Raw genomic sequence first — 22,581 nt, forward strand, 5'->3', positions numbered from 1 at the left:
CTTTGCTTCCTGTCAGTTAACCAATCCTCCATCCATGCTAATACATTGTCTGTAGTGTCTTGCATCTTTACCTTATGCAGCAGCCTTTTGTGCGGCACCTTATCGAAAGCCTTTTGGAAATCTAGATTACTTAGAATCCTTGAATCCTTATTACTTATCCAATTGCTATCTGCTTCGACCTCTGCAGTGCTTAATTGCATTACTTTTCCATTGAATTGAATGAAATACAGTAAACTGTCTGTTCATAATACAGAAAAATCTAACCTGTTACTCTCCATGGTCAGGTGGTTTATTTCACTGCAACATTCCCATATGTGGTTCTGACCATACTCCTGATCCGAGGGGTTACTCTGGTAGGAGCCTACAAAGGGATTGAATTCTACATTGGCAGCCATTCAAATTTCTCCAAACTGGCTGACATTGAGGTAACTGCAGCAGTACAATTGATTGAACTTAGTTGTATTTCACGGTTGATATGCTTTCATACATTGTTTTAACTTTTTTTGGCTCGTGATTTGAACATGTGAATGTTGTTTTGGGGTCCTGTTTAAATGTGGGGAGAAAGAGTGTCAGGTATTGTCAAGCTTTAATGGAAAGCTTGTGGAAAAACTTTAATTTGTCAACGTATGACTTTTATTATCTTGAGATTATCAGACGGGAAGGGAAGACCTAGATGGGAAGAGAAAAGGTGGAATTGGGTAAGCTAGATAGACAGAGTTGCAAACAATTTTTTTCTGAATGGCTTCTTCTTTCCGAAATATTGGACATGTAATGTGGTCCATTACATAACCTTATTACTCACTGACTGAAAAAAGATTTTTCTCAACTCACTTTTGCTTGTTTTGGAGATGGTTTCATGCCTGTGTCTTCTGGCTTTTTTACTAGGGGACCCAGTTTCTTCCGATTTACTCTAACCAGCCCCCTCATGATTTTAAAGAACTGAGTCACTCACGAGAAAACATGGCTAATGGGAGACAAGATCAAACCTCCTGCAAGGAATTTGGCTGCAAGTTTGTAGAGTCATCGAGTCATAGAGACGTACAGCATGGAAACAGACCCTTCAGTCCAACCTGTCCATGCCGACCAGATATCCCAACCCAATCAAGTCCCATCTGCCAGCACCCACCCATATCCCTCCAAACCCTTCCGATTCATATACCCATCCAAATGCCTTTTAAACGTTGCAATTGTACTAGTCTTCACCACTTCCCCTGGCAGCTCATTCCATACCCGTACAACCCTCTGTGTGAAAAAGTTGCCCTTAGGTCTCTTTTATATCTTTCCCCTCTCACCCTAAACCTACGCCCTCTAGTTCTGGACTCCCTGACCCCAGGGAAAAGACTTTGTCTATTTATCCTATCCATGCCCCTGATGATTTTGTAAACCTCTATAAGGTCACCCCTCAGCCTCCGAAGCTCCAGGGAAAACAGCCCCAGCCTATTCAACCTCTCCCTATAGCTCAAATCCTCCAACCCTGGCCGCATCCTTGTAAATCTTTTCTGAACCTTTTCAAGTTTCACAACATCTTTCTGACAGGAAGGAGACCAGAATTGCACACAATATTCCAACAGTGGCCTAACCAATGACCTGTACAGCCACAATATGACCTCCCAATTCCTGTACTCAATACTCTGACCAATAAAGGAAAGGATACCAAACGCCTTCTTCACTATCCTATCTACCTGTGACTCTATTTTCAAGAGGCTATGAACCTGCACTCCAAGGTCTCTTTGTTCAGCAACACTCCCTAGGACCTTACCATTAAGTGTATAGTCCTGCTAAGATTTGCTTTCCCAAAATACAGCACCTTGCATTTATCTGAATTAAACTCCATCTGCCACTTCTTTGCCCATTGGCCCATCTGGTCCAGATCCTGTTGTAATCTGAGGTAACCCTCTTCGCTGTCCACTACATCTCCAATTTTGGTGTCATCTGCAAACTTACTAACTGTACCCCTTATGCTCGCATCCAAATCATTTACATAAATGACAAAAAGTAGAGGACCCAGCACTGATCCTTGTGGCACTCCACTGCTCACAGGCCTCCAGTTTGAAAAACAACCCTCCACCACCACCCTCTGTCTTCTACCTTTGAGCCAGTTCTGTATCCAAATGGCTAGTTCTCCCTGTATTCTGTGTGATCTAACCTTGCTAATCAGTCTCCCATGGGGAACTTGTCGAATGCCTTACTGAAATCCATATAGATCACGTCTACTGCTCTGCCCACATCAATCCTCTTTGTTACTTCTTCAAAAAACTCAATCAAGTTTGTGAGACATGAGCACAAAGCCATGTTGACTATTCCTAATCAGTCCTTGCCTTTCCAAATACATGTACATCCTGTCCCTCAGGATCCCCTCCAACAACTTGCCCACCACCGACGTCAGGCTCACCGTTCTATAGTTCCATGGCTTGTCCTTATCACCCTTCTTAAACAGTGGCACAATGTTAGCCAACCTCCGTCTTCCGGCACCTCACCTGTGACTATTGATAATATAAATGTCTTAGCAAGAGGCCCAGCAATCACTTCTCTAGCTTCCCACAGAGTTCTCGGGTATACCTGATCAGGTCCTGGGGATTTATCCACCTTTATGTGTTTCAAGACATCCAGCACTTCCTCCTCTGTAATATGGACATTTCTCAAGGTGTCACCATCTATTTCACTACATTCTATATCTTCCATATCCTTTTCCATGGCGAATACTGATGCAAAATACTCATTTAGCATCTCCCCCATTTTCTGTGGCTCCACACAAAGGCCTCCTTGCTGATCTTTGAGGGGCCCTATTCTCTCCCTAATTACCCTTTTGTCCTTAATGTATTTGTAAGAACCCTTTGGATTCTCCTTAATTCTATTTACCAAAGCTATCTCATGTCCCCTTTTTTGCCCTCCTGATTTCCCTCTTAAGTATACTCCTACTGCCTTTACACTCTTCTAAGGATTCACTCGATCTATCCTGTCTATACCTGACATATGCTTCCTTTATTTTCTTAACCAAACCCTCAATTTCGTTAGTCATCCAGCATTCCCTATACCGACCAGCCTTGCCTTTCACCCTGACAGGAATATACTTCCTCTGGATTCTTGTTATCTCATTTCTGAAGGATTCCCATTTTTCAGCCATCCCTTTACCTGTGAACATCTGCCTCCAATTAGCTTTAGAAAGTTCTTGCCTAATACCGTCAAAGTTGGCCTTTCTCCAATTTAGAACTTCAACTTTTAGATCTGGTCTATCCTTTTCCATCACTATTTTAAAACGAATAGAATTATGGTCGCTGGCCACAAAGGGCTCCCCCACTGACACCTCAGTCACCTGCCCTGCCTTATGTCCCAAGAGTAGGTCAAGTTTTGCACCTTCTCTAGTAGTACATCCATGTATTGAATCAGAATTTTTTTATTGTACACACTTAACAAATTCCTCTCCATCTAAACCCTTAACACTATGGCAGTCCCAATCTATGTTTGGAAAGTTAAAATCCCCTACCATAACCACCCTGTTATTCTTACAGATAGCTAAGATCTCCTTATAAGTTTGTTTCTTAATTTCCATCTGACTATTAGGACGTCTATAATACAATCCCAATGAGGTGATCATCCCTTTCTTATTTCTCAGTTCCACCCAAATAACATCACTGGATGTATTTCCGGAAATATCCTCCCTCAGCACAGCTGTCATGCTATCCATTATCAAAGACGCCACTCCCCTTCCTTTTTTGCCTCCCTTTCTATCCTTCCTGTAGCATTTGTATCTTGGAACATTAAGCTGCCAGTCCTGCCCATCCCTGAACCATGTTTCTATAATAGCTATTATATCCCAATCCCATGTTCCTTCGGGAGAGAAAATATTGATCCTATTGTTGAATGTATTATTGGCCAGTGTGAGTTTATTCATTGAGTATACTATAGTATAACCACATTAATCTGTACAGATTTCATAATTGATGTCATTTTACTCATTGAACAGTTTTATGTACAATATCCCACTATTAATTAATTCTACTTTCTATTTACCAGGTCTGGAAAGATGCTGCAACACAAATTTTCTTTTCTCTTGCTGTAGGTCGGGGCAGTTTGATAACACTGTCATCCTACAATAAATTCCACAATAACTGCTACAGAGACACCATCGTTGTCTGTGTTGTTAGTTGTGCGACGAGTGTATTTTCTGGATTTGTCATCTTCTCCATCCTTGGACACATGACTCATGTACAAGACAAGCCTGTCTCAGAGATTGCTGCATCAGGTAAATTGGAAATTATGTAAATATCAAATCAGGTATCAGAGCTTCAGCTCTCTCTTGAAATAAGGCAGTGTGAGGTCACAATTGTTCTAGAAAATAGATACAATCATCAGAGACCACTGCTAGGATTCTTCCAGGAATCCTTAGATTCTGAAAAATTTCCAGACAACTACCCAGACAACACATTTATTTTAGAAAGGAAGGAGACAAAAGAAAATGTAGCTGGAGGCCAATTAACTTAACATCTGTTGTTGGGAAAGTAAAGGATACAATAGCAGATCATTTACAAATTCATAATGTGTTCGAGCAGAGTCAGTAAGGCTTCTTGCAAGGGAAATTGTGACTGGTACTTTATTTGAGGTCTTTCAGAAGGTAACAACCTGGATAGATAATGGGGAAGTGGTAGATGTAATATATTTGGATTTTATTTGGTGTTATCTTCTGATTTGGACTGAATAAATATGTGAAACTTAATGAGTGAACAGGTGATGGATACAGCAATTATAATTATATTATAGTAATGAAGAGTTAATTGGATTTGAATGGCTTGTATAATAATCAGTTTTAATGGAGTGGAGGTGCCAGTTTTGGACTGGGGTGGACAAGGTCAGAAGTCAGATGACCCCAGTTGTAGTCTAACGGGTTTATTTGAAATCATAAGCTTTTGGAGCATTGTCCCTTTGTCAGCTGGAGTGAGAGAGAGAAGAACACAGACACAGAATTTCTAGGCAGAGAGATTAATGGGCACAGAGATCAAAAGCTTATACAAAGTGGAGTGTCACTCTATTGAATAATAGGTCTCTGCAGTTGATCAAGAGTGTTAGACAGTGTGAGTAAAATGTCAACAGCTGAATAACAAGTGAACTGATGACCTATAATTCGATTAAATAAGGTAAATAGATAATTATGATAAATTAAAAATAAGGTGATACTGGAGACAAACCAAATGACTGAAATAACATGATAGCTATATAAGAGTCACATGTTGAGGGTCTAACCAGAGAAATAAGTAATCCAAAACTTTACAAACTAATGGCCTCACCAATGTACCATGCTTTGGGATATCCTTGCCTGTAGCATATCAGAAAGACAATATTGGCTGAGTCACGTAAGTATCTGCTGTGTATGTGGTGGATGGTGCCCCCAGTGCAATGGTAGTATCCATGTGGATGGAGTGTCATTAACTGAAATAAGACTCACATGATTTGACTTAGAGTCTGTTTAAATATGGTTATGTTTTATTATATAACATGCAGTACTCTTCAGGATAGGATCCAAGTGACTTGATACATGAATCATAAAAGGTTAGCATGCAGGTACAGCAGGTGATCAGGAAGACAGGTTGAATGCTGCCTTTGTTGAGTGTGACACTTAGGGATATGATGTTATTGTTATATGGGTCCTTAGTCAGAATGCACCTGGAATACTAGTCCGAAATAACACATGACATGAGTGATGTAGGTAATGATGATAAATACAGGATATTACAACCACAACCTTTTTTTTAAATTAAATCTTGACATTCAGAAAAGGATTCTGATTTTTCTCTTTAACATTTCAATGTAATATCAGAATCCTTTGTTCATCCCACCTCATTTTTATCCAACTTGCAATTTCCCCTTTAACTCCTGTGAAACTAGATGCAGACAGCTTCTGGCTTGAAAAGCCAAGCAGGCAGCTGGTAAATGCAGCTTGCCACTTGTTTCTCTGGGTGTCCATTCCAATGACCCTTCACTAATCTGTCCTCGAAAGCGCCATGATAAAATGTCTGTAATTTCATTTGGGTGTTGGCTTATTTGTTTGAAGATGTTGACTAATTGACTAAGTTAGGCTTTTCGGATGTATGACTTCAACCAAGTATGTGTCAGAGGGCAGATGACTGAAGGTCTTCTGGAGATTGAACAATAGTTTGTTTATATTCTAAGGTATAATGACGAGAGAGAAAAAGCTCTGAGTTATGCAGATTTCAGCTTAGGTTGAGAATAATCAAGGATTGATTTTAGCTTAGAAAAATCTGAGATGAAAAACTGTTCAAAGAAGATCTGACTGGGTTGTAAAGACCATTTTTAAAGGAAATTCTTTTCCATTTTTGATTGTGGGTTGAAATTGAAATATGGCTGTTTTTAAAACTAAGCACGGTAGGAGGGATTGCTGCACTTTTTAATAAACTATGACTGAAAGTCATTGCAAGTGATTTTTACATTGTTGCTTTGGTCAACAGTGGAAGAAGTTGATTGCAGATGGGCTGGCACCAGGATTGTGTAGAAAGTGAGATTTGCTGACAAGATTCTGGCAAGCTGTTGCTTTTAACCAAGATGTCAGAGATGAGTTGTAACTGATTGGTTTGTGGAGATGTGACAAGTCATCTGCCTGACAACACTTATGTGGTTTGCTGCTGCATAGTTTGCGGCTGTGAATAAAACTGCCAGAAGCTTTCAGACCTTTGAAAGGGGAGGTGGTGTGTCTCTTAGCAGTAGGAATTATCTGGAATCTGAAGGAATTTATGTGTCTTCTCTCAGCAGTTGAGGTAAGCGCTTTCTTTTAATCAGTAAGTCAATAACCTTATAATTTGTGAACGAGTTGTTCCATCCATCCTACAGGAAATGAAAACATTGAAGAATATTTAGACCACTTGGTGAATCTTATGAACACTGATCATTGAATGGCCTACTCAATTTTTCTCTCTACCCTTAACGCCAATGTTGTCCTGCCTACCTGTGTCTGTCTGTGTCCAGGCTAGCTGTGTTTGGTGCCTTGGCCTTCTGTGGGAATCCACCGGGTCAAGGTTAGCCCTCCTCTTGCCATCCTGCCCACCTGGACCTCCAGGTTCCTCTCTGGAAAGTGGGTGCCAGCTAGCTCTTTCTTAGTCATATCGGTTTCCTAAGATGACTGTGTGCGCCAGATAGCTCCTGGCTTGCAGCATCTGATGCGATGAGCAGCTGGGCATTAAATGTGGTGCCAGTGGTTTACATGTGAGAAGGTCCCAGCAACAGTGGTGATTTCACCTGTCATCCTGCTTGATTACATAAAAAGCATGCCAAATAAACTAGTTGAACAACTAATGTGGTGAGAAGTGAAAGATAGTGTGAAGAAAAGTCACTGTGAGCCATAACCTGCCATTCAACTCCCAAAAATAGCACTTAGTCTGAAATCCAGCATATTGTGTCAGTGTTTATCACCTCATTCAAGAAAGGATATAATAACACAAAAAGAGAACTTGGGTACCGTGTCAGCATCCTTGTCACTGAGCTAGGAGATCTGGGTACAGATCCTACCATCTCCAGAGATATCCCTGAACAGTTTGATTAGAAATTATCCATAACTGCATTAATGGCGTTCAGAGAAAGTTCACTTGACTGACTTATTGGATGTAGGAATTATCTGATGAGGAACTGTTGAACAGGTTGGGCCTTATTACCATTGGGATTTCGAAGAATAAGAGCTGATCTTCTTGAGACCTACAAGATGCTGAGGGGACTTATCAGGGTGGATGCTGGGAAGAGATTTTCTCTTGTGGAGAAGGCTGGTTCTAGGAGTCTTAAAATTAGAGATGTCCTATTTAAAACTTGGATGAGGAGCAATATTTTTCTCTTATAGGATCAATGGTCTGTGGGATCCTCTGCCAGAGATGAGGGAAGGCTTGTTAGTTGAATATGTTCAAGACTCAGTTAAATCAGTTATTTGATCGATAGAATAGGTAAAAATCAACTAGGTAAATAGAATAGTCAAGTGTAACTGTGAGGGCAGACAGGAAACTAAAGTTGAGGCCACACCTATTCAGACGGAATCTTATTGAATGGCAAAACAGGATCAAGGGGCTGAATGACTTACTCCTGCTCTTAATTTGTGTACTCTTGCCTTCTGAGCTCCATTAACTGTATTGTATCCATTTTTCAGGTTTTGGCTTGACTTTCATCGCCTATCCCGAGGCCCTTGCACAGTTGCCGTGGGCACCTTTATGGTCCATTTTATTTTTCTTCATGCTATTCATCCTGGACGTTGACACTCAGCTTGCAGATGTTGGTAAGAATGACACTGCTTCATTAAACCTATGTCTTTCTTTTATGTTTTTATGATCATCCAATTGAATCATCTGTGATGTCTTGAATAGATTTACTGTCACCAATACTTCTTTCTTTTACCAGCCTAGGCTACTGATATCATATAAGGCAGGATGCCTACACAATGTCTGAGACAGAACATAGGCTTAGTCTTACTTAAGCAGAATATGTTTATGGCTTATTAGCCAGTTGTGTGACATTTGAAATACTGAGTGACCTCTTGTAAAACATCAGGTCCTCCATAAGAGTAGGTTTACAGCACCATAGAGCCATACAGCAAGGAAACAAACCCTTCAATCCAACCAGTCCATGCCAACCAAACTAAACTAGTCTCAACTGCCTGTGCTTGGACCATATCCCTGCAAACTTTTATTATTCATGTACTTGTCTAATGTCTTTTAAATGCACTCGCATCCATCACTTCCTATGGAAGTTCATTCCACTCACAAACCATTCTTGTGTTTTAAAAAAAAAATTAACCCCCCCTGTCTTTTTTAAATCTTTCTCCTCTTCCCTTAAAAATATGCCCCCTCTTCTTGGAATCCCCCGCCTTGGGAAAAAGACACCAGTTTAGCTCCATATTATCAACCCTAAGGGAAATCCCTGAAGCAATGGACAGTTCTGGAGTAACATGGGTAGCTGTGCTCCCATCAGTTCTTCTCATAAGAATTAGTCTGGGCCACTGATCCCATGTGGGAAGGACACTTACATGACATCTTAGAGAGAATGTCAATTTAATCATCGATAAACAAAATGCATTTATTATCAATTACTGAATAACTGGTTACATTACATCTAAGATACGTAACTGTCTTTTGTAAGGCAACAGGTTCTTTTTAAGAATGTGTTGACATTGTTACTTTGACTACATGCTATTAACACACAGCACATGTTTAAATACAAGTTAGTTACTCCCAGCAGCATACGTTTATAATGTGATGAGTAGAATTATCTTGGTGATGTCCTTTAACACTTCTTCTTTAATGGCATCATACAACATGATGTACTTAAAGGAAATTATTCTAAACTGATATCTCTTCACAACAATAGGGTGAGAAAATATTGGTGGCGATGTTAGTGGGACAGTGCATCATATTTCTTTGTGCATTTTGCTGCAGTACTACAGTGAGCTTGATTTATTTGCTGTCAATGAGTGAACAACTGCATTCATGTAATACCAAGGAAATGTTACTGCAATATCTGGGAGAACACAAAATATAATGTCTGTTTTGTGTGTGTTGCAGTGGTTTTGGATCTCAACATTGAGGTTCTATTTCTTTTTGCCTGTTCTAGTTCCCTGACTCTGCCCCCTCATTTGCTTATGACAGTCAGTGCTGCCAGAGGAAGGGGTCTATTATTTACCTGACCTACTAAGAGTCGGATGTTAGAAAGTGATGAAGATTCTGTCATTTTTAACTCCACACAGCCTGCCCAATCTGTCATTGTCTGCCCCACTTGGCTGCAGGGCTTTAGTCAGAAATAGGGTGATTTCTCTGGGATTGAGTATGTTATTCTGTAATTGCTGATGTTACTTTATGTCTTTTTTTTTATCAGAAACAATATTCACAATCCTGCTGGACCAGTTCCCTACGTTTCGACAATCAAGGCGCCATTACCTGACAGCTGCTGTTTGCCTGCTGTTTTATTTCCTTGGCCTTGCGTTTGTAACACAGGTGTGTCATAGTTCTGCAGCTTGAGCTGTTTTCACATATAGTCATGGTAAGCTTCACGGGATGATCGTATCCACGGCAGGGCAATGGATACACAGGCTTGCTAGGCTAGCAACTGTTACCGGGGCAAGTTGGTGTTGGGAAGAAGGAGAGGGAAGCCTGTTTTGCACCATCTCCAATGCCCAACAGAAACAGCCCACTCCCCCCTCCCCCCAACAATGTGACCCTTCCCCCTCTGCTTATCAGAACTGACATCTTGTTTCCGTCAGTCCCACTCACTGTTCCAGTCTCCACTCGCTTCATTTATTTGGAGACTGCTTATGGTTCCTCAGATGTTGCCTGACTGGCTGTGCTTTTCCAGCACCACATTCTTCGACTCTAATCTCCAGCATCTGCAGTGCTCACTTTTCTCCCAGTTCCAGCAATGGTCACTGTCCAAGGTGAGAGATGCTGGGTCCAGTGAGGCAACTTCCTGATGGGTTGTTGGAAGTCCTTCCCTTTGGAAAACAATGCTTTGCTGAGCGATAAGAGACTGTGGAATATCTGATATCAGTGGAGAATGCATTCCCTATAAACATTTTCAATTTCTTCTTAAGCTGCCTGTGAGTAAATTCAGAATCTGCAAATGATGATGACATTCAAGAATGTATAATGTTTTACAACAGTGGATAAGTAGAAGGAGCCTGGTGTAGGTTAGATATGAGAAACATGCAGGAGCTGAATAAAGTCAATCATGTTGGAGACAAGGATTTACACAGTGAATTATTCTATTTCAACAACTGTTACGCATAAATTCTTAAGTTAGTGCTCTGAGGAATGTGATGCATGGGCAGGTCTGCGTGAGGAAGAAGTCGAGTGTCTTCAGGAAGGAATAAGAAAGGCACAAGACAAGGAATTTGTATCAGGCTTGGAGAATGTATTATCAGAAGGATAAAGTGTTACGTGGTGTGATGATGCTGTCACTTTAAAAAAAAGGTTATTTTGTCCTGGAGGTTTTTGAAGAGAGGCTGTAAAGGCTGATGTGCAGAACTAGCTACTGAAGACAGCTTAAGTAAACAATTTAGGAAGCCTTTAGGCTTTAAAAAAAAATTGGAACAAAGGAAACAGCGTGAATGGGAGTGATCAGCTCTCACAGACTAGGCATTGTAGTTTTAGCTTTAGCAGCCAGAAGGTTTTTGGGGTCGCAACAGAGTAGGGAGCTTCAGTGATGATTCCTAGCTGCTAGTTTCTCTGAAATCTCTCCTGATATTGTTTTCTCCTGGATTGGAGAACTGCATGTAAGAATTTGTGTCTGAATTTGTCTTTTAGCGAAGGCATGTGTTTATGAGACATTACTATGTTGGAACAGTTAACTAGTAATAGGCATCATTGTTGACAGGGTTTTCAACCGGTCTGACCCATCTCCTGCACTTCCGCCCTAATCCCCTCTATTCTCTCCCACAACAGTGATAGCGTTCCCCTTGTCCTTACCTACCATCACATGAGCATCCACATCCAGGTGATTATTAGCCACTATTTCTGCCACCTCCTGTGAGATGCCGTCACCAGGCATATACTTTCCTCCCCTCTGTTGTCCGCCTTCCACAGGGACTATTCCCTCTGGGACACCCTAGTCCACTCTTGCCCCCCAACACTCCCCCCCCCAACTACCATCTTCCCCTGCAACCGCTGAAGGTTTAACACCTGCCTATTTACCTCCTCCCTCCTCAGTATCCAAGGGCCCAAGCATACCTTCCAGGTGAAGCAGCGCTTTACCTGCACTTCACACAATCTAGTCTACTGCGGTCACTGCTCACAAGGTGGTGGTCTCTACGTTGGGGAAATAAAGTGTATACTGTCTGAATGCTTTGTAGAACATCTACAGTTTGCCCACAAGTTAGACCCTGAGCTTCCAGTTGCCTGCCACTTTAACACACCACCTTGTTCAATGGCCAACACCTCTGTCTCAGGCTCAGCATAAGCTGGAAGAACAGCAACTCATTTTCTGCTTGGGGACTCTGAAGCCCTTCTGACTCAATCTCGAGATCAATAAATTTTCGGGCCTGATCTCCCCATGTCGTGGCCCCGTACTGCACACACTAGGCCCTGTTATCACATTGTCTGCCATTACACACTACCTATTGTTAGCCACTAACAGTCTCCATTAACAGCTATTCACCCTCCTAGCCAGATCATTATCCACTCCTTTGTTCAATTGTCTTTCTCTCTCTTTGGGCTCTATTCCCCACCTTTAGTTTACCCCTTACCACCTATCTTCTGTATATAAAATAACATCAGTTCTGAGGAAGGGTCATTGCACCCTAAACATTAACTCTGATTTCTCTTCACAAATGTGGCCAGACCTGTTGAGCTTTTCCAGCAACTTAGTTTCCCAAAAGTTAAGTTATCCTAAATTCCTCTTTCCTTCGGTTGTATTTTAACGACAGCGTTTAAATAAATTGTACTTTGCTTGACCACATCTGGAACACACACTTCACATCCACTTTTAAAGTAAAAAAAGAGGGTGTAGGCTACTTTCTCAACACATTTTGAGGGGTCTGGTCAAGTCCACAACTAATGATCAGTAACTAGGGAGGTCTAGTGGATCAGTGGATAGTGTATTTGCTCTGAACTAGAAGCACCAAGTTCAAGTCCCACTTCAGTACTTGGTGAGAAGGTTCATTAAGAATACAGTTAAACTGGTTAATTATTGACCGACTAATCCTTCTAATGGTCATCAGTAAGAGTGGGAGAGATTCCTGGTCAGCATGAGGAGCACAACTCAATCTATAACTTCAGGTGCACAAGCTACAAAAGAAAATCCGCTGTCAATCTGTGTCTCTGGATAGGTTAACCTTTCTCAAGTCAGAAAGTCAACAGTTAAATAAAAAAAACTTGATTTAAAGCCTCTTTCCCCAGGATCAGCAGATGCCAACACCAGACTGTGTCAGACTGGTTTGAGGGTGCTGCCTGGGTTAGTGAGTCTAGAGGAATGCCCAGCACTGGAGGAAGAAGGTCATTGATGTTCTGCACTCCATCAGCAAAGTGTCATCATATTACCTCTGATACATCACATTCATTCTATCTATGCACCCACCTCCCACCAAGCCTCATGCTCTACCACTCAGGGGGCAATATGGTGGCCCAATGGTTAGCATTGCTGCCTCACAGTGCCAGGGACCCGGGTTCAATTTCAGCCTTGGGTGACTGTCTGTGTGGTGTTTGCACATTCTCCTCGTGTCTGCGTGGGTTTCCTCTGGTGTGCTCCAGTTTCCTCCCACAACCCAAAGGTGTGCAGGTTAGGTGAATTGGCCATGCTAAAATGCCCATAGTGTTCAGGGATATGTAGACTAAGTGCAGTATCAGGGGTAAATATAGGATGGGGGGGGAAGGGTCTGGGTGAGATATTTTTCAGAGGGTCAGTGTGCTCTTGTTGGACCGAAGGGCCTTTTTCCACACTGTAGGGATTCTATTCAAATCTATTCTCTCACTATTGCCTGAAACATCTTCCAACACTTGCTCTCAGCCACCCCCAACCCCTGCTACCCCTATCCCAGAATGCACTCTGCACTGCCTGTTCACTCTCTCAGGACACCTTTGTGCTAGCACCACCTTCCATAATTCCTGCATTTCCCTGACACCCATGTGTGAAAAAGATCACAATAAAGCAGAAAGTCTCGATGGACATAGTGTAGCCCATCATTCAGCTTCTTACCCATTCTGAGGAAAGGGGACTGACTGTGACTGTCCTGAGCAGGCCTGTAACTGGTATTGGAGACTGCCTTCGAGTTACTGTGCTAAGATTCCCTGAGAGAAGTGTACCCCCCCTTGATTTGTCTGACAATTATCTCAAGCTTCCTTCCATTATGTCTGCTCACCAGCATTGAAAGACAGCAGTTACATGAGTTTGTTACCCCTGGCAGAGAGGGCAGAGCTCAAAATGTCAAGTCAAGGCAATGCAAGCAGGGATGCCTAGAGCACCCAGTGATGTTCATGGCAAATGAGTTGAATAGCACTGAGTACAGTGCATGAAGCTGCAACCTCGTCCAGTCCATGAGCTGGGGGTATGACCCTGAGTGCAACAGTGTCCTTGCTGCAGCATTACAATGAGTGTTACCATGGCAGCCAGTACACGCCAAAATCACTTGGAGTGTGTGTGTGTATACGTGTATGAAAAACTAGCACAAGTGACCTTCGGAGCAGCTGGCGATCTGATTCCAACAGGACCAAGCTCTAGTTTCCATTCCGAGCATTCCCAAGGTTGATTTGTGCAGTGACTTTGATAAGATCACACCCCATGGTGAGTTGGCTTGTTAACAAGGTTGTCAGCAATGATCATAGACTGGGAACCTGCTATGGCCTAGTGAGCATCATAGAGCGGCACGATGGCTCAGTGGTTAGCACTGCTGCCTCACAGCACCAGGCACCCAGGTTCGATTCCCTGTGTCTGCGTGGGTTTCCTCTGGGTGCTCTGGTTTCCTCCCACAATCACAAAGATGTGCAGGCCAGGTGAATTGGCCGTGCTAAATTGCCCATATTGCTAGGTACATTAGTAAGGGGTAAATATAGGCCACGGGAATAGGTCTGGGTGGGTTACTCTTCAGAGGGTTGGTGTGGACTTGTTGGGACGAATGGCCTGTTTCCATACTGTAGGGAATCTAATCATCACGCCATGCCACATGAGAAAATGTACAAAATGCAGTGAATGGATCTCGACGGTGCTCAGAGAACAAGTGTACACACAGGAGAGGCAGCCGAGTTCACTCCACGAGCTGGGTGTGTGTGTCCTTAAGTCCTCATTGTCTCAAGAAACAGCTGAAGGCACTGAATGCTCAAAGGCTATTGACCTTGAATGACAATGTTGCAATAATACAGAAGATTCCTACTCCAGAATTAGCTGTACTCTTAGCTAAGCTTTTCAGAACAGACACAATATTGGCATTTACTGTACAATGTGGAAATATTTCGAGGTGCATCCTGTGCACAAAAAACAGAACAAATCCAACCAGCTAATCAACACTCTATCAACCTGCTCTCAATCACCAGCATCGTAATGGACAGAGTTATCAGCAATGCTGTCAAGCAGCACTTGCTCAACAACTGCCTGCTCATTGGATTGCACCACGGTTTCTCCACTCACTAAAACTTTGCTCCAAATATGAACAAAACAGATGAATGCCAGAAGGAAGGTACGAATGACTGTCCTTCACATTAAGGCAGCATTTGATGAAGTGTGGCATTAGGAAGGCTCAGCAAACCTGGAGATATTGGAAAATCCATGGAAAACACTTCACTGCTTGGAGCTGTACTTGACACATAGCAAATTGGTTGTGGTGGTTGGAGGTCAGTCATCTCAGCTCCAGGACATCTCTGCAGGTGCTCCTTAGGGTAGTGTCCTAGGCCCAACCATCTTCAGCTGTTTCATCAATGACCTTAATTTAGTTTTCTGGTCGTGGGAGTGAATGTTTGAGTTGATGGACTGCAGGTCAACCAGATGGGCTGTTTTATGTCCTTTTTGGTGTTGAATATGTTGAGTATAGTTGGAGTTGGTGTCACCCAGCAAAGTGAATATACCCCATCCCATCCCATTCCTGCTCTGTGCCATGCAGGTGATGGACAGACAATGGGGAATCAGGTCTGAAGTTACTGAAGGCAGAATTCCACCTGACATCACTTTCTGATTTCTCCTGCATTTGCCTTGGCTCCTGGCCAGAATATTTAGTCATCGTTCTGAAAAATTAAAAGTTCAATTTCCCTTTAAGGCCTTATTTTGGATGGGACAATATGACGTTTTCTTATGTAACATTTTTTAATTTTCCATTACATTTTAGGCTGGAATTTACAGGATAGATTTAGTGGATCATTTCTGTTCTGGATGGATTGTCATTGTCACAGCTTTGCTGGAACTCATTGGTCTCAGCTGGATCTACGGTAAATGAATTGGAAAGAAAAAACATTGAAACAAAATAAAACAATAATATTTAAATGTACTCATGTGGATGTTCATGTCTTTTCAGAAAAAGTCAAGACAAATGAATTGGCTGATACTGCATAGATAGGTCTTCATCTTCCCTAGTTGGCTGGAACTGCCAAGATGAGACTGGCAGTGTCTTCTGCATCTTACATTTATGATCCTCATCTTCATTTTCCTCTTAATTGCTGATAGTTAAACATCTTCAGCCCCAATTGAACTGCGTGCGCCATTTCATGCAGTTATCACTTATTCCCAAATGTCAAGGCTGATGGTACAAAACAGGTTTAGCTTCAGGAGACAGTGAGGTCTGCAGATGCTGGAGATCAGAGTTGAAAGTAAGTTGCTGGAAAAGCACAGCGGGGTCAGGCAGCATCAGAGGAGCAGGAAAAATCGACATTTCGGGTCGAAGCCCTTCATCAGGGCTTAGCTTCAGTCTGTTCTGATTTTTTTTAAACATCCAAAGATCCACTTGGTAATCTCCATCTCAGGACAGAAAATGCACTTTGATCGTCCACTGACAGGGATCTATCCATCTCAGCACAGATCAGAAACAGGAGTTTCTCCTAGAACGAGTGCAATTATTTTGCTCTCATGAGTAATCAGGGATCAATTTACACATCCTGCTTAAAATCCTTTGTGATTCCTTTTTTGATTCAATGTGTTCATTAGGGCTGCCCAGTACAAAATAAGGTTTTTACGGTGTACAAGCTGCCTTAAGGACAGGACAAAGTAAATGATTGTGACTCTACTTTCTTGTTCTCAGGGATAAACCAATTCATCAAGGACATTGAGATGATGATTGGGAAAAGGAGCTGGCTCTTCTGGCTGTGGTGGAGAGCATGTTGGTTTTTGATCTCTCCATGTTTGTTAGAAGTAAGGAGGTGCTACATCTTTCAGTGATTTAAATTGACAATAATCAAAGTGCACATAATGTTTCATTGCATTCTTGATCTACTTTGTGTAATCATTTGCAGGTCATCTTGATTTGGTCCTTAACAACGTTTACTTCTCCAACATTTGTGGGTGGCACGGTGGCACAGTGGTTAGCACTGCTGCCTCACAGCGCCTGAGACCCGGGTTCAATTCTGCCTCAGGCAACTAACTGTGTGGAGTTTGCACGTTCTCCCTGTGTCTGCGTAGGTTTCCTCCGGGTGCTCCGGTTTCCTCCCACAAATCCAAAGATGTGCAGGTCAGGTGAATTGGCCATGCTAAATTGCCCGTAGTGTTAGGTAATGGGTAAATGTAGGGGTGTCGGTGGGTTGCGCTTCGGTGGGTCGGTGAGGACTTGTTGGGCCGAAGGGCCTGTTTCCACACTGTAATGTAATCTAATCTAATATGGACCTGTTAAATATCCTGTCTGGGCCATAGCATTGGGCTGGTGTATGACCATCTTCTGTATTATGTGGATCCCCATTGTGGCCATGGTGAGAGTTGTCCAAGCTGAGGGTTCCACCTTGTGGCAGGTGAGGAAATAGCTCTGTATCTTTTTCGGAGTAAGAAATCAGGAACTCAAAATAGGCCTCTGTAAAGGCAGTAATTTCAATGCTATCTCTATCGATCTAATCCCTGCTGTTGCCATCCGTTTACAGTGTGGCTAAGGACAAATTCCAGCTTGATGAGGACATTATCAAAAGAGTGATGAGTGTGTTGGAATTGTGTGAGGGATGAAGGTTCAAGGGAGGGTAAATTTAACATATTAAATACAAAACATAATGTAATATGGCAGAATAGTGATATGGGTGACAGAATGTGACAGAGAGGGCCAGGGAATACAGTGTAAAAGAGAATCAACAAATGGGGTCAGAACATGGAAAAGTGATAAACAAAATAATGGAATTATAGATTATTTAGCTGAATATTGAATACATTAACAACTAGCTAGATGAATAGTTGAGTACGACTTGGTAACTATTACATAGTAGCAAGGAGATCAAAGTTGGGGAGTTAATTTAAAGAACACTTGATGGTTTTTAAGAATAGGCAGAAAGAATGGGGGTTGTGGTAATTCTGTAAATAAATAATGAGCTCACTTTAACTGTGAGGGTCTGAGACAAGATCATTTCTTAAGACATAGGATCAGTTTGGGTACAGATAAAAAATGAGAAAACGAAGACCTCACTGGGAATAATCTTGAGTTTTAGGAAGAGATAATGCAGACTTGTCCGAGTCTGCAATATCTATGAGTAACATAAATTTTCATAGAGGTTGGGTAAAACAAATTGGCAATGTAGAAGCGAAGTTCATGTAGTGTATTCGAGACATTTTCTTCAGACACTATATTATGGAAGCTACTGCCAAAGAGCTCATTTTTGATCTGGCAATTTGCATCGAGATATGATTAAGACATGATCCCACGGTAAACGTTCACATAAGGAAGAGTGATCTTAACAATAGAAGACTTTTAAGTTAAAGGTAAAGATGAAAACCTTAAATTAAAAAAAAGACCATTCTAACTGTTGGAGGACAGGTTTGGCTAAAGTGGGCTGGAAAAAAAAAATACCATTAATGGGTAGGAGATATTTCATATCTTTCAGCAAAAATATATTCCATTGAGAAAGAGCTACTTTAAAAAGAAGATAATTCATCTTTAACTAAGAAAGGTGTGGATGCTATCAAATTAAAAGGAAGGGCATTCCATTTTACAAATACTGGTGACGGGACCAGTATATTTTTTAAACAATGAAATTACAAGAAAATAATAAAGAAGGAGCGAAAATGTTGAGATCATTCGAACAAGAAATATATATATAAAAAAGTAGAGCTTCTACAAAATCTTGAACAGGAAAAGATGATGTCACTGAAGTGAGCATGAGTCCCTTAGATGATCAGACTAGTGAGTAAGTTAATGACTGGAAACAAGATATGTTCCTGGGGAAAAAATGTTTAATAGTTCTTTGTGGAAGACCCTAAACATCCCTAGTGATACAAAATCGTGGGAGGGTCTCAGAATAAGGTATTGCTCAAGTCCTCTAAAAGGGTCATGAATCTCTGTAATTCTCCACCCAGAGAGCTGTGGATTCTCTAAGTCATTAAATATATTGCACAGTGACATAGCTTTTGAACTCTGGGGAGACAAGGAATAAGAAAAATCTGCAAAGAAAGTGGGTTTAATAGAGTGAAAAGATAGATCAGCCATGATTTTATTGAAGTCCAAAGGGCCCTATAGCTAGTGTGCTCCTACTCCTTGTCATCTTGTATTCTTGTCTTACAACCCTTACTGATACTTTCATTATTTTTATTCTGTTATCAATTTGGTTTGAAGCTGTGAACTGGGAATTGAGAACCGAAAATGACTTATGCACTATGCAACAGCTAGCTTGTGCTATAAGGAAAAGAACAGACTAAAAAAGCTCTTGTTTGTTTGTGACACCAGGGCCAGAGGCTAATTGCAGGGTGATTTTTGATAGTGACCCCAGGAAAAACATTATGTTTAAAAAGACAGCAGAAATTGTCCATTAATGATGTCAGTACCTGGGAATTGGTTCCAGCAAGTCTGGAAGAGGTCCTATGATTTAGCAAATGGCAGATGTTGAATGGTAATTGAGGCTTCAGGAGGATGCAATCAGTCGATGAGGGCACGACTGTAGCTAAGTTGATGTCTTGAACAGTGTTTTCTGTGGAGATGATTTTCGCTGCTGGTGACACAGCATGAAGTTTGGAAAAGCTCCCTGCCTTATCTCAAACACAAGCTTCCAGAAATCCAGAGATTAGAAAGCTGAGGCAGAAATAACATCTCCTTTACTTTATTAAACTCAATGTTTCCAAAAAAGCAACCAAGCAGTTCATATCTAGGCATGTGAAATAATGTATCACAAAAACAACATTTGATTATTGTCTTTTATGTGAATGGAGGTAAAAAACAAATGCTTCGGGTTTAAAACATAAACATTAATCAGAGTACCTTGTTGTTTAATTTTTCTCTGCTAAAATCACCATGCATTTAATACATTGTTAAGTGTTGTACTGAAGGTACAAAATCAGTTTCTGGAATTAATTATTTGCAAAGTCTGGGATTGATCAAAAATCTGTTCAGGAACCATTGGCGTAACTATTGGGGGTGTCTTCAACAGTTTTAATTTTATTGTATTGTAAACACTGAGGTAGAAAGATTGTCTGTCTTGGTGTTCTAACACTTGCAGAGTCAGAATGCAACATGGAATTTAGAAATTGTCTCATTATTTTGACTGACAGGTCTAATCACACATCATAATCCCCACAACCGATCACTGAGATTATCTAAGTTTGCTGTCAGAATTTTTGCAAAGTCTCTAGCCTGTTACCATGTCTTCAAAAATAACAACAGCTTATATTTGTGTGTTACATTTAATGTAATCAAGGTGTTTCACAACAGGCTTAAAAAGCAAACTTACATTCTGATCCATGTAGGCAGACATCAGATCAAAGATTTTAAGGAGCATGGGAAAGGAGGAATGAACGGTGGCAATGTTTAAAGAGTGTATTTTTGTGTCTAGGATTAGAGCAGCTGAAGGCATGACTGTCAATGTTGGAACAATTAAAATCAGAATTAGATGACCAGAGATGTATAAATGGTTTACAGGTCTGGAGTAGAATGCAGAGACAGGGAAAGAAGAGTCCCTGGAGGAAATTTCAAAGAAGGATAACCATTTTAAAATTGCTGTTTTCATTCACTAATGTTGATCAGCAAGGAACAGGAATGTTGGTTGAATGGAAATTGAATGATCTCATGTTTATGGAGAGTAGAATGTGGGGTATGAGTCAAGAGTGAATTGGAAAAGTCAACTCTACAGATAACAGCACAGATAACTTTTTTTTCCCAATCAATTCATGGGATGTGGGCATTACTGGTTAGGGCAGCATTTATTGCCTATCCTAATTGCCACAATTAAGGGTCAGATTGCAGTTGACATGGAGTCACAAGTAGGTAGATGTGAATAGGTAGGGATAGTAAATTTCCTTCGCTAAAGGACATCAATGAAACAAATGGGAGTATTCAACAATTGTCAATGCTTACATTGTTGCCATTACACTAACTGTTAATTCCAGATTTTTATCAAATTCGCTTTTCAACACTTGCCATGGTGAGATTTGACTTATGTTTCCATAAGATTAACCTGCAGTTCTTGATTACTAGCCCAGTGATATTACCACTTTACCAGCAGATGTGAGGAGTAGTGGACTAAATTGTACTTTATTCTTCATGTTGTGATCAAGGCTGTAATTGAGGATGCAGATACATGGTCAGGAGCTCAATTAGGTGTCAAATGTGAGACCAAGGTAGCAAACAGCAGCAGAACTTCACATATTTTCCAGGTAGGACAGCATGTCTGTGCAGGAATATTTGAATCTGAATAAGTAACAGTTACATAACATTGTAACGATCCCTGATAACATCACCAATGTTTGTTTGGAGTGGACAAAGTTTCAAAGAACAGATAATTTACGAAGAGAATGAAGCCACAGGTTTCCATGGTTTTGAACAAATCAAATAATGAAAGGTTTTCCTTTGCTTATCCAATATTGGATAAGCATTGCTGGATTCCATTTTGGGAAAATACTCATTTGGAAAGGGAGAAGAATATCAGTGACTGTGTTGCGTCGTGTTTGGATAATGAACTTGCCGTGGCCGAATAACTTAAAGGATATGAAGAAAACATGAGTTTTTATAGCTGGCACCACAGAATTATGTGTGTGGGAAAGCTACCATTTATGGGCCTGAATTTCCCTTTTTGTCAAAGTAGTGGGGGGAGGTGAGTTTGTTTGATGAAAACTCATGACTTAGATGATGGGGGCAGGAAGGGGCATGTATTTGCTGAAGACTAAGTCACAGCCCCAGGGGGTCAGTATTGTCAAAGGCAAGCACAGTGGTTGGTTTCAACAGATCTTCCTCACTCACTCCCTTCTCACCATCTATGCTTCTGATTGCCCTCAGATTAGGGAAATTGGAACACATCCCCGGCCCCCTCCCAAAAAAAAATGCCAATATTCTTCTGTCAGGAAAAAGCCAACGAATGAGTCAGGTGATCAGGGACATGATGAGCTGAGATCTTGAAGTGCCCTTTAGTTGACCCCTTTATTGCTGGCAAGTTGAGGAAACAACCCAAGGACCTACTCCAGCACATAATAGCTGGAGAGGTAGGAAGTGGTCAGTTTCACTCTTCTAACTCAAACTTACCTCCCAAATGCCAACAGTTCATACTTGTCTATTTGTAATGAGAATCTATTTATTAGTCCTGAATAATTATTCATTTTAAGTACAGAAACCTGGTCCATCCTTCCTGTCAAACTGAATCTGAAATTCAGGTACATTGGGGAATTCAGCGTACTTATTAAAATCTTTAACTTTTGAGATGACCCTGGGGTTGGTGCAGCTTGGTGTCCAGTGTGCTATAACAGTCAGCCATCATACTCGTTTTCAAGGCCTGACACCTCTGTATCTCCCTGAACTCCTCTAACCCTCATTACCCGTTTCCTACAAATTCTGGCATCTTGTGTACACATGATTCCACCATTTCTGGCCATGTCTTCAGCTACTGAGACCCGGAGATTTGGGATTTCCTCCCTGACACATTCTGAAACTCCACTTCTCTGTCATGCTATACATTTTCGACAAGTAAACAAGAAGTGAACATTTTTAGTCCTTGCCAGAGCCCTAATCCCTAATGTTCCGTGGGGTGA

The 22,581-nt window shown here is 41.3% G+C and overlaps 1 protein-coding gene across 1 annotated transcript in view; it reads left to right on the forward strand.

The window, feature by feature from the left end:
• Positions 1–22,581, forward strand: part of LOC122557542 (sodium- and chloride-dependent neutral and basic amino acid transporter B(0+)-like) — a 56,553-nt gene that overhangs the window by 29,253 nt on the left and 4,719 nt on the right. The window contains exons 7-14 of the mRNA XM_087991807.1: positions 285–425; positions 4,015–4,243; positions 8,138–8,263; positions 9,856–9,974; positions 15,782–15,881; positions 16,688–16,797; positions 16,899–16,939; positions 17,258–17,387. Coding sequence (XP_087847933.1) covers positions 285–425; positions 4,015–4,243; positions 8,138–8,263; positions 9,856–9,974; positions 15,782–15,881; positions 16,688–16,797; positions 16,899–16,939; positions 17,258–17,387 — 996 coding nt within the window. The remainder of the gene's footprint in view (positions 1–284; positions 426–4,014; positions 4,244–8,137; positions 8,264–9,855; positions 9,975–15,781; positions 15,882–16,687; positions 16,798–16,898; positions 16,940–17,257; positions 17,388–22,581) is intronic.

Source organism: Chiloscyllium plagiosum, unplaced genomic scaffold, assembly GCF_037043375.1.
Source record: "Chiloscyllium plagiosum isolate Xiang-an unplaced genomic scaffold, Cpla_swu_hap1 HiC_scaffold_11, whole genome shotgun sequence".
Lineage (NCBI taxonomy): Eukaryota > Metazoa > Chordata > Chondrichthyes > Orectolobiformes > Hemiscylliidae > Chiloscyllium > Chiloscyllium plagiosum.